The 12,588-nt window shown below is 41.9% G+C and overlaps 1 protein-coding gene across 1 annotated transcript; it reads left to right on the top strand.

Annotated features, from left to right (window-relative positions):
- Window positions 1-3,394: 3,394 nt before the first annotated feature.
- LOC113222751 (RNA-binding protein 6) lies at window positions 3,395-11,681 on the top strand (the record flags this gene model as incomplete). The annotated part of the gene is made up of 3 exons (XM_026452374.2): window positions 3,395-4,681; window positions 8,711-8,800; window positions 10,941-11,681. Coding segments are annotated over 3 exons (1,482 nt in total), but the record flags the coding sequence as incomplete, so codon positions are not given.
- Window positions 11,682-12,588: the final 907 nt, after the last annotated feature.

Genomic DNA, 12,588 nt, shown 5'->3' with positions numbered 1-12,588 from the left:
TACCATGTTGGCCAGGCTGATCTCAAACTCCTGACTCCAAGTGATCCCCCTCCCTTACCCTCCCAAAGTGCTGGGGATTATAAGTGTGAGCCACTGCCCCCGCCACTAGTAAATTTTCATTTGGATTGGCAGTCTGCAAGATTTTGTTACTTACATTCAACAGATGTTCTCATTCATTATTTTGAAGCTTGGAGTTCCAATGAAAAATTTAGATAGAGAACTGAGTTTAGAAAATCCATATAATGTTTAGTAAAACTAGTATTTCATAAATGCTGAATGACAGAGATCCTTATTTTCTCTTCAGTGGTCTTTAAATTAAAACAACTGTGTGATGTTGGGTATTTTTTTTCTTTTAAAAATACAAAGGATTAGATCAGTTGTCAGCAAACTACAGCTGATAACCTGTTTTTGCAAATAAAGTTTTATTGGAAAACAGCCACTCTTATTTGTTAGCAGATTGTGTATGGCTGCTTTCAAGCTATAACGGCAGAATTGAATAGTTGTAACAGAGATTGTATAACCCACAAAATCCAATATATTTACGAACTGGCTCTTCATGGAAAAAGTTTCCTGACCTCTCGTCTAGATCAATGGGGTTGTACATTAACATTTAAAAATATTTAGGTTGTAATCTCTCCTCTTATTACTTACATTTATGGGTAACTATTTTGTAAGTAAGGATATTTCTTATAGAATTAACATGATTTAGGTAAGCATTCAGAAATGTTAGGTAAATTTAGCTCTGTTGTCTAACTTTTTTCAAATTTAGAACATTTGTCTTTGACTTGTTTAAACTTATTTAAAATTATATCTTCCCACCTTAATTTTAGTTTAAATGTAAGTCATTATATGCTGCTTTTTAAGATCTTTGACCAGGAGGGAAACATAGTTTTTGGGGAACTAATTTGAACCAAAAAAGATACAGGAAAATGATTTTGTTACATTTCCTTTGAACTTTTCTTTTAAAATTTGTTTTTATTTGGTTAAAAATAGTTTTCATAACTACTGATATTTTATATTAGTAGAACGATTTCTTGATTAGTCTGTATAAAATACAGATCTAAGAACCCTGCTACAGTAAGTTACTCTAAATCTATTTGATCTTAATTTAGAAGGGTGAGAGATAATCCTTAGGCCATGTTGGATGTGTTCTTGTCAGAAAACATGTGAATTTCATACCTCAGTCCTCATCCTGTGAGTGTCTGATGAAGCTTAAATCTTCCTGCAAGAGAGTTGAATTGATTTTAAACATGGGAGACACTGTATTTAGTGGTAACATCTTAATTTTAGTGTTAAATTGTATTGCTTAAGAAGAACATCTAAACTTGCTCCTTTTTTTTTTTTTTGAGACGGAATCTCGCTCGTCACCCGGGCTGGAGTACAGTGACGCGATCTTGGCTCATTGCAAGCTCTGCCTCCCGGGTTCACGCCATTCTCCTGCCTCAACCTCCTGAGTAGCTGGGACTACAGGCACCCGCCACCATGCCTGGCCAATTTTTTAATATTTTTAGTAGAGATGGGGTTTCACTGTTTTAGCCAGGATGGTCTCGATCTCCTGACCTTGTGATCTGCCCACCTCGGCCTCCCAAAGTGCTGGGATTATAGGCGTGAGCCACTGTGCCCGGCCAACTTGCTCCTCTTATCATGAACAACATAGACATAACTACTGTTAATGAGAGTCAGTGGAAGTCATCATGTTCTGAAAATCCATTAAATGTACAGCATTCTAGCGTTTAGGTTAATGTTATTAAATTCCTATTACTTTAAGAAAGGGTTGACTGGGCATGGTGGCTCATGCCTGTAACCATAACCTTTGGGGAGACTGAGATGGGTGGCTCTCCTGAGGTCAGGAGTTCAAGACCAGCCTGGGCAACATGGTAAAACCCCATCTCTACTAAAAATATAAAAATTAGTTGGGCACGGTGGCATGTGCCTGTAATCCCAGCTACTCGGGAGGCTGAGGCACGAGAATTGCTTAAACCCAGGAGGCGGAAGTTGCAGTGAACCGAGATCGCGCCATTGCACTCCAGCCTGGGCAACAGAGCAAGACTCTGTATCAAAAAGAAGAAAAGAAAAGAAAAAGAAAGGGTTTGGCATTACAATTATTTCTCTTGAGCTGAGTGACCCAGACTCAGTTGTCCTTTGAATTTTACTATGGTAGTGCAGTCTGAGCTCAGAAGGGCCTTATGATAGACCCTGTATGTTCTGGGAGGCAAGAATTGAGCTGGTATTAATATCTTAATGCTTTTGTTTTACTGCTGAATAACAGATGACCCTTCAGGTCTTTTCATGTTTTCCTTTTTCATGTCTCCCTACCTACGATCCCAGGTGCCTAATTGCCTACTTAAACTAGTTTAGGGAATCTTGGACTGAAGCCAAAACATGTAAAATATCCTGGAATTTAGGAAAAGGAAAGAAATTGGGTAGGATGAAAGATTAGGTCACATCTTGTTTATTTCTTGAGTTCTGTAAATTGAGAATGTAAATTTAATACTTATGTCTATTTTTAAAATGCATTTTATTGCCATGAAAAAGTAGCATGAGACATTGAAATATGGAATATCAGCTTCTTCATTTGGGTCATGGGGATCATGCTTCAAGGCCTAATGCTCTCTCTAGGTCCCTCTCAGCATTAAGCCCCTGGGTGCTGTTGTGTGGCTTAAATGACTTGCATATGCTTTGTGGCATGATTCATACTACCTTCTATGATACCCTTGGGTAGTTACAATAGGACCCAGGTTAGAGTGTTTCTTGGTGGAGCCACTGCAGAACTGGGATTTAGATGCAGCCAGGGCTGATGCTCAGCTAGTGAACACTGGTATGCTTGTTCCTACTGGTGATTTACAACCAGTGTTCCTTTTGGGCCTGCATCCATTTTGATTGGGTGGTGTCCATGCTGTATCTGCAATAAAATATTTTGGAATGTTACCACTGGATGCAGCAGTGAGAAAGATACCTCCTGAAACTTACTGTAAGAAATTTACAGTGCATCGATTTTTCTGATACATAGGAATCATCATGTTGACCTTGGAATTCTTAAGTTCCCTGGCTGTAGGAAATGGAAATTTTTGTAGCATGTCACCATTGTTAGCTTATTTAGTATTGCGGATTTTCCCTGTTGCAGGACTGGGTGAAAGCTTTTTCTGCAGCAGTCATGTTGAAAACCTTGTGTTGACTTTCCTCGTGTTCTGAAATGGGAGCATAAAAGTTTACTCCGCCACTTCGTCTTAAAATAGCAAAACTTTGCTGTTTTCTGCAGATCTAGGACCTTGTTACAGAACTCTGCCAAAAAAAAAAAAAAAATGTTTACAGAAGAATGTGCTGTGATTAGAGAAGAATATGCTGGTGTGTAGATTTCAAACTCTCTGGACAATATGAATAACACTGTCTTTGTTTCTACAGTGGGAGCCAAGAAGAAAGGTTTGCTCCCGGGTGGAACAGGGATTATCCTCCTCCTCCCCTTAAGAGTCATGCTCAAGAGAGACACTCTGGCAACTTTCCTGGCAGAGATTCACTTCCCTTTGATTTCCAGGGGCATTCGGGGCCTCCTTTTGCAAATGTAGAGGAGCATTCTTTCAGCTATGGAGCTAGAGACGGACCGCATGGTGACTATCGAGGAGGGGAGGGACCTGGACATGATTTCAGGGGGGGAGATTTTTCGTCTTCTGATTTCCAGAGCAGAGATTCATCACAGTTGGACTTCAGGGGTAGGGACATACATTCTGGGGATTTTCGGGATAGAGAAGGACCACCTATGGACTATAGGGGTGGAGATGGTACTTCTATGGATTATAGAGGTAGGGAGGCACCTCATATGAACTACAGAGACAGGGATGCTCACGCTGTTGACTTCAGAGGTAGGGATGCCCCTCCATCTGACTTCAGGGGCCGGGGCACTTATGATTTAGATTTTAGAGGCCGAGATGGATCCCATGCAGATTTTAGGGGAAGGGATTTATCAGATTTGGATTTTAGGGCCAGGGAACAGTCCCGTTCTGATTTTAGGAATAGAGATGTATCTGATTTGGACTTCAGAGATAAAGACGGAACACAAGTAGACTTTAGAGGCCGAGGTTCAGGTACTGCTGATCTAGACTTTAGGGACAGGGATACACCACATTCAGATTTCAGAGGTAGACACCGGTCTAGGACTGATCAGGATTTTAGGGGCAGAGAGATGGGAACTTGTATGGAATTTAAAGATAGGGAGATGCCCCCTGTGGATCCAAATATTTTGGATTACATTCAGCCCTCTACACAAGATAGAGAACATTCTGGTATGAATGTGAACAGGAGAGAAGAATCCACACATGACCATACGATAGAAAGGCCTGCTTTCGGCATTCAGAAGGGAGAATTTGAGCATTCAGAAACAAGAGAAGGAGAAACACAAGGTGTAGCCTTTGAACATGAGTCTTCAGCAGACTTTCGGAACAGCCAGAGTCCAGTTCAAGACCAAGATAAGTCACAGCTTTCTGGAGGTGAACAGCAGAGTTCAGATGCTGGTCTGTTTAAAGAAGAAGGCGGTCTGGACTTTCTTGGGCGGCAAGACACTGATTACAGAAGCATGGAGTACCGTGATGTGGATCATAGGCTGCCAGGAAGCCAGATGTTTGGCTATGGCCAGAGCAAGTCTTTTCCAGAGGGCAAAACTGCCCGAGATGCCCAACGGGACCTTCAGGTATGTTGATTGGGTGGACCGCTTTTTTTTTTTAAAAAAAAAAAACGGAGTCTCACTCTTTTGCCCAGGTTGGAGTGCAATGGCGTGATCTAGGCTCACTGCAAGCTCCGCCTCCCGGGTTCATACCATTCTCCTGCCTCAGCCTCCTGAGTAGCTGGGACTACAGGTGACTGCCACCAGGCCTGGCTAATTTTCTTTTTGTATTTTTAGTAGAGACAGGGTTTCACTGTGTTAGCCAGGATGGTCTCGATCTCCTGACCTTCTGATCCGCCTACCTCGGCCTCCCAAAGTGCTGGGATTATAGGCGTGAACCACTGCACCTGGCCTGCTTTTTTTTTTTTTTTTTTAAATAAGACTTTTGGCCGGGCGCAGTGGCTCAAGCCTGTAATCCCAGCACTTTGGGAGGCCGAGACGGGCGGATCACGAGGTCAGGAGACCGAGACCATCCTGGCTAACGTGGTGAAACCCCGTCTCTACTAAAAATACAAAAAATTAGCCGGGCGAGGTGGCGGGCACCTGTGGTCCCAGTTACTCGGGAAGCTGAGGCAGGAGAATGGTGTGAACCCGGGAGGCGGAGCTTGCAGTGAGCTGAGATCCGGCCACTGCACTCCAGCCTGGGCGACAGAGCAAGACTCCGTCTCAAAAAATAAATAAATAAATAAAATAAAATAAGACTTTTGTGAAGGGCGAAATTGATTTATGTATGTATTTATTTATATATTTTTGAGACAGAGTCTTGCTCTGTCACCCAGGCTGGAGTTCAGTGACATAATCTCGGCTCACTGCAACCTCCACCTCCCAGGTTCAAGCAATTTTCCTGCCGCAACCTCCTGAGTAGCTGGGACTACAGGCACGTGCCACCACGCCTGGTTAATTTTTGTATTTTTGGTGCAGATGGGATTTCACCATGTTGGCCAGGCTGGTCTCGAACCCCTGATCTCGTGATCTGCCCACCTCGACCTCCCAAAGTGCTGGAATTACAGGCATGAGCCACCGTGCCCGACCAATTTATTTATTTATTTTTTTCATTTTATTTTTATCCTTGCACAACCATTAGAAAGCAAAATTTGTATTCGGGAGTGGAATGTAGGAATGTAAATCTCTAAAGAAAAGGCCTTTAGCTTAGATCATATATATGTATTTTCTTTATTCTTTTCTTTCTGCTTCACTTTCCATTTATATATGTGTGTGTGTATATATGAAGGAAATATATATATATATATATATTTGACAGGGTCTTGCTTTGTCACTCAGGCTGAAGTGCTGTGGTGTAATCATGGCTCCTGGCAGCCTTGACCTCTCAGGCTCAAGCAATCCTCCCACCTCAGCCTCCTGAGTAGCTGGAACTACAGGTGTGCGCCAGCCTCCATGCCTGGCTAGTTTATTTTTTTTCCTTGGAGAATGAGTCTCACTCTCGCTCAGTCTGGAGTGCGGTGTTGCGATCTCGGCTCACTGCAACCTCTACCTCCCAGGTTCAAGGGGTTCCCCTGCCTCAGCCTTCCAGGAAGCTGGGACTACAGGTATATGTCACCATGCCTAGTTAATTTTTTTTTTTTTCTTTTTTGAGATAGAGTCTCGCCCTGTTGCCTAGGCTGGAGTGCAGTGGCGCGATCTTGGCTCACATCTACCTCCGCCTCCTGAGTTCAAGCAGTCTTCCTGCCTCAGCCTCCTGAATAGCTGGGACTGTAGTTGTGCACCACCACGTCTGACTAATTTTTGTATTTTTTTGTAGAGATGAGGTTTAGGTATGTTACCTAGACTGGGCTGGAACACCTGATCTCAAATGATCCCCCCTTCTCAGACTCCCAGAGAGCTGGGATTACAGGCATGCACCACCATGCCTGGCCAGCAATTTTGTATTTTTTTGTAGACACAAGATTGCAACGTATTATCCAGGCTGGTTTCAAATTCCTGGGTTCAAGCAGTCCCCCCACCTTAGCTTCCCAAAGTGCTGGGATTACAGCAGTGAGCCACTGCCCCTACCCTTTTGATGTGTGTTTATTCATTATTTTGTTTTATGGTGCTGATTTACATGCTTTGGGATAATTTAGTTTGAAAGTATATCTCTTTGGGAGTTGACTCTTGCAACTCTTGCTTAGTTAGACCTGTGATCGTTTAGGGATCATTTTCTTATTTAAATTCATTGAGACAATACTTAGGAGTCTCCCTAGTCCTGAGGAGCTAATATTAATGTGAGGAGCTGATATTAATGTTGCAACTACCCTCTTGCAGCTAATGTAATTAACTTAAATGTTAAAACTTCTTGATACATGATTTAAGCAAGGAGGGTTATATTTGTAATTTTACAATGAAGGTATTCTCTTTTAAAGTAGATTTGGCCTGGTACAGTGGCCTATGCTTGTAATTTCAGCACTTTAGGAGGCTTAGGTGGGAGAATCACTTGAGGCCAGGAGCTTTGAGACCAGTGTGGTGCAACTTCAGGAGAGAATGTGACCGGGGAAAAGAAAAATAAGGCCAGGCACAGAGTGGCTCATGCCTGGTTATTAAAGTCTTATTCAGCCTGTAATCCCAACACTTTGGGAGGCAAAGGTGGGCAGATCATTTGAGATCAGGATTTCAAATAGCCTGGTCAACACGGTGAAACCCCATCTCTACTAAAAATAGCAAAATTAGGCCAGGCCCAGTGGCTCATGCCTGTAATCCCAACACTTTGGGAAGCCAGGGCAGGCAGATCGTTTGAGGTTGTGAGTTCGAGACCAGCCTGACCAACGTGGAGAAGCCCTGTCTCTACTAAAAATACAAAATTAGCTGGGCGTGGTGGCGCATGCCTGTAATCCCAGCTACTCTGGAGACTGAGGCAGGAGAATCCCTTGAACACCTGGGAGGCAGTGTTTGTGGGGAGGCGGAGGTGGCACTATTACACTCCAGCCTGAGCAGCAAGAGCGAAACTCCATCTGAAAAAAAACCAAAAACCAAAATTAGCCAGGCGTAGAGGCAGGCATCTGTAATCCCAACTACTTGGGAGGCCGAGGCAGGAGAATTGCTTGAACTTGGGGGCAGAGGCTGCACTGAGCTGAGATGGTGCCACTACACTCCAACCTGGGTGACAGAGCAAGACTCTGTCTCAAAAGAAAAAAAAAAAATTATCTAGTCATCTTCTCTCACCAGAGGTATGAAGTACTGCTAGTTTACACCCCATTCTCCAGCTCTCAGACCAGGGAAAATTTTCTTGTTTTTTTTTTTTTTTTGAGATGGGGGTCTCGCTCTGTCACCCAGGCTGGAGTGCAGTGGCATGATCTTAGGTCACTGAAACCCCTGCCTCCCAGGTTCAAGTGATTCTTCTGCCTCAGCCTCCTGAGTAGCTGGGACCACAGGCACGCACAGCACAGTTGGCTAATTTTTGTATTTTTAGTAGAGACAGGGTTTCACCATGTTGCCCAGGCTGAGAAAATTACAGTTGTGAGAATATGTTAGTTTGTCTTTCTGGTTATTAAAGTCTTATTCAGTCTTGTCTCTCGTAATTTTTTGCTTTACTTTCAAGACTCTTTCAGTGAGCCTTGGTCTTAGCACATTTACATTCTTGTGATTTGAAGTCACATTCTGGCACTCAGAACAATAGAGAAAATTGTAATTTTTTTTTTTTTTTTTTTTTTTGAGACGGAGTCTCACTCTGTCGCCCGGGCGGGAGTGCAGTGGCCGGATCTCAGCTCACTGCAAGCTCCGCCTCCCGGGTTTACGCCATTCTCCTGCCTCAGCCTCCCGAGTAGCTGGGACTACAGGCGCCCGCCACCTCGCCCGGCTAGATTTTTGTATTTTTTAGTAGAGACGGGGTTTCACCGTGTTAGCCAGGATGGTCTCGGTCTCCTGACCTCGTGATCCGCCCGTCTCGGCCTCCCAAAGTGCTGGGATTACAGACTTGAGCCACCGTGCCCGGCCTGTAATTTTTTATGTCTTCACATGATATGTCATTATCGTTTTTGATCCTGAGTAGCTAAATTTCATGTTGATTTGTATTTTGTACAGTAAAGTATATTTATTTGTGAAATAATTTTTCATTTTCAATTTAAGGATCAAGATTATAGGACTGGCCCAAGTGAGGAGAAACCCAGCAGACTTATTAGATTAAGTGGGGTGCCTGAAAACGCCACAAAAGAAGAGGTAAGGCATGTCTTCTCTCCTGTTTCTCTGTGTCAATTAAAAATTAAAAAACCTTTTAATTTGAAAAATTATAGATTCACAAGAAGGTGCAAAGAAATGCACAGAGCAGTCTTGTGTATTTTTCTCCCATCCTCCCTAAGTGTTAATATTTTGCACAACTGTGATGTAGTATCTAAACCAGGACATTGACCCTGGTATAATTCATAAAGTTTATTCAGATTTCACCATTTATACATGCACTCACCGAGGTGAGGTTAAAAAAGATTATGACAAATGATTGCTCTCTTTAGACCTGATCACATCCTTTAGAACATATTATTTCTGGAGTATGTACATAAGGATGCAGTTTATTTACAATAGTAAAAACTAGAAACTGCCCGATATCAAAAGATTGGCTGACTAAATTAAGTCTGAACTATGCTGAACTATAGCAGTGCTCACTCTGTGCCAGGCATTGTGTGATACTTACAAGCATTAGTTCATTTAATTACCACATATTTAATATATTCACTCTAAATAATAAGCATTATTGTATATCATTGTTCTAGATACAGAGTGACACAGCAGTGTATATTATAAAGTCACTGCCTCCATGGATAATGAAAAAGCAAGCAAAAGGATTATACACTTTTAGTCAGAGAATAAATACTCTGAAGAAAACTAAAGTGCAGGCCAGGCATGGTAGCTCAGCCTATAGCTCAGAGACAGAGTCTTGCTCTGTCACCCAGGCTGGAGTGCGTGATGCGACCTTGGCGCACTGCAACTTCCCCCTCCCCAGTTCAAGCCATTCTCCTGCCGCAGCCTCCTGAGTAGATGGGACTACAGGCATACACCACCACGCCCAGCTAATTTTTGTACTTTTAGTAGAGACGGGAGTTTCACCATATTGGTCAGGCTGTTCTCGAACTCCTGACCTCAGGTTATTTCCCTGTCTCTGCCTCCCAAAGTGCTGGGATTACAGGTATGAGCCACCGCGCCCTGCCCATTTTTAATTTTTTTGAGGCAGCGTCTCACTTTGTTGCCCATGCTGTAGTGCATTGGCACAATCACTACAGCCTCAAACTTGACCCAATCAAGGCTCACTACAGCCTCAAACTCCTGGGCTCAAACTATCCTCCCGAGTAGCTGGGATTATAGGTGTGAGCCACTACTCCTGGCTAATTTTTTTTTTTTATTTTTACTTTTGTATTTTATTTATTTATTTATTTAGAGATGGCATCTCGCTCTGTCGCCCAGGCTGGAGTGCAATGGCGCGATCTCGGCTCACTGCAAGCTCCTCCTCCTGGGTTCACGCCATTCTCCTGCTTCAGCCTCCCAAGTAGCTGGGACTGCAGGCGCCCGCCACCATGCCCAGCTAATTTTTTGTATTTTTTAGTAGAGACGGGGTTTCACCATGTTAGCCAGGATGGTCTCAATCTCCTGACCTCGTGATCTGCCCACCTCAGCCTCCCAAAGTGCCAGGATTACAGGCATGAACCACTGCACCTGGCCACTTTTTTATTTTTTTAAGATAGAGTCTTGCTCTGTTGCCCTGGCTGGAGTGCAGTGTCATGATCTCGGCTCACTGCAGCCTCAGCCTTCCAGGTTCAAGTGATTCTCCTGCCTCAGCTTTCCAAGTAGCTGGGATTACAGGCGTGTGCCACCACACCCGGCTAATTTTTGTGTTTTTAGTAGAAATGGGGTTTCACCATGTTAGCCAGGCTGGTCTCAAACTCCTGACCTCAGGTTATCCACCCGCCTTAGATTCCCAAAGTGCTGGGATTACATGTGTGAGCCACCATGTGGCTACCATGTGAGCCACCATGTAGTCTCCTGGCTAATTAAGAAATTTTTTTTTTGTAGAGATAGAGTATCGCTATGTTGCCCAGGCTTGTCTCAAACGTGTAGCTTTAAGCGATCCTCCCACCTTGGCCTCTCAAAGTGCTGAGATTATAGGCTTGAGCCACTGTATCCCGCCAATTTTTGAATAGTTATGTTCTACTCATTCAATATATGAATGTCTTGAGTGTTCATAATTTAACTTTGCTTTTACAAAGTATCATGGCTTTAAATTATGTATGATAAAAACCATTAGGGAAAATCTAATATTCAGTGTTTGATTATGATTTGTGTCATTAGTGTAAATGCCATATTTTTGCAGATTCTTAATGCTTTTCGGACTCCTGATGGCATGCCTGTAAAGAACTTGCAGTTGAAGGAGTATAACACAGGTGAGTTTCTTGACTTGCATGTGGCCTTGGGTTAGCAGGAGTCGAGTCTCTGTCAGATCTCTGCATCATGTGCTACTTAAAATTTATTTTAAGAAACCACAATTAAAATTTCCAGAAGCCTCCCGTTGGTGCCTCCAAATAACAACCAGCTTTAATCTTAACTGTGGTTCTTTGTGGATGTTTGTCCACACATGGGTGATGAGGATGCATGTTCCAGTTCTTCTGAATGCCTGTGATATATAAAGAGAGTGTCGCAGCAATTGCCCTGAATATATTTTATATAATTATTTAACTTGCTATGGATGTTCTTCATGGTGGTGGAATGTTTATGTTTGAGCCTAGTAGGATTTAATAAGCTTGCTGTATGTAAAACTTTACATTCATTGCTTCAGAGTAAAATTTATGACTTCCCAGAGGAATTGTACAAATTAGTGGTTTCTTTAATTTTCAGTTTTGCTTTGAGAATGGAGTCCTGTTACAGTTATTTTGTTGAAATCCATGAATAGATCCAGAAGAGCTTTCCCTTTGACATCTGTTCTGTGGTCTGAATGGTAGATTAAACTTTTCAGAATATCCTCCTAGTCGTATTTCACAGCACCAATTTCAGTCATTTCCTTTAAATCTTACTACAGTGAAAGTAGTCAAAGGTGAAATGCCAAGAACTCAAGGTTTTTGACCAATATTTTTAGAACTATGTATAATAATAAGTGGTTTAAAAATAAAGGTAATCTTTAGGTGACCTATTTTGCAGAATTTTAAATGGAAGAGAATACAGCATGAGTCTTCACAGAACTTAGAATTTCAGTAATTTAAAGACATCTTCAAGTAAGAACATGTCATATTTTGAGGATATAATTTACTATTAGCAGTTTATCATGGGATAAAAATTTTGCATTAACTAGATAACTTCTTCAGAATGCTTCTGCAGAGGAAAATTATCCACAAAATAAATTTTGGTGCTTGAAAGAATACGGTATTAAGTCCAGAAATAATTTGTTCTGTAATTTGAGAACAAGCTCAGCAAGTGTTATTTCTCAGAGAGCCAGTTATTTTTTTTGTTTTAAAAACATCAACCCTGAATTTGTGGAAACATGACTAAGAGTAGATATATTGTTCTTCTTGGTATCTCACTTTTGTTGGTTATATTTATTTTTTGCATATGCCTCATACATGCTTTCTTTGGGAACTCAAGGTAGAATTTACAGGCTGGAGATGCTTTTTAACTCTCAGGATGATAACCTCAGTCTTGTTTCATGGACTGTGCTTTCATTAAGTATTGATATGTTTGGAAAGATGTCTTAATATTTAAATAGCCGTTCAAACTCCAGTTTCTTTAGTATTCGTTGACTTTCTAATTGTCAAATTTGTCAGCACAGTAAAAATTATATTAACATATAGGGTCTAGAGAGGAAGTTCTTAAATTTGCTGATCGTGGTAGCTATTAGAATTGGCACACTGAAGACATTGATACACATGGGAAATCATTCAAGATAGTGCTTGAAAATAAAATGAGAAACACCTTTCAGCAAATGCAGTCTTTTCTTGGCATTCTATTAAGTTGTGTTTTTTGTTTGTTTT

The sequence above is a fragment of the Piliocolobus tephrosceles genome, unplaced genomic scaffold (genome assembly GCF_002776525.5).
Source record: "Piliocolobus tephrosceles isolate RC106 unplaced genomic scaffold, ASM277652v3 unscaffolded_34281, whole genome shotgun sequence".
Classification (NCBI taxonomy): domain Eukaryota; kingdom Metazoa; phylum Chordata; class Mammalia; order Primates; family Cercopithecidae; genus Piliocolobus; species Piliocolobus tephrosceles.
This window is presented reverse-complemented; position numbering and strand designations above follow the sequence as displayed.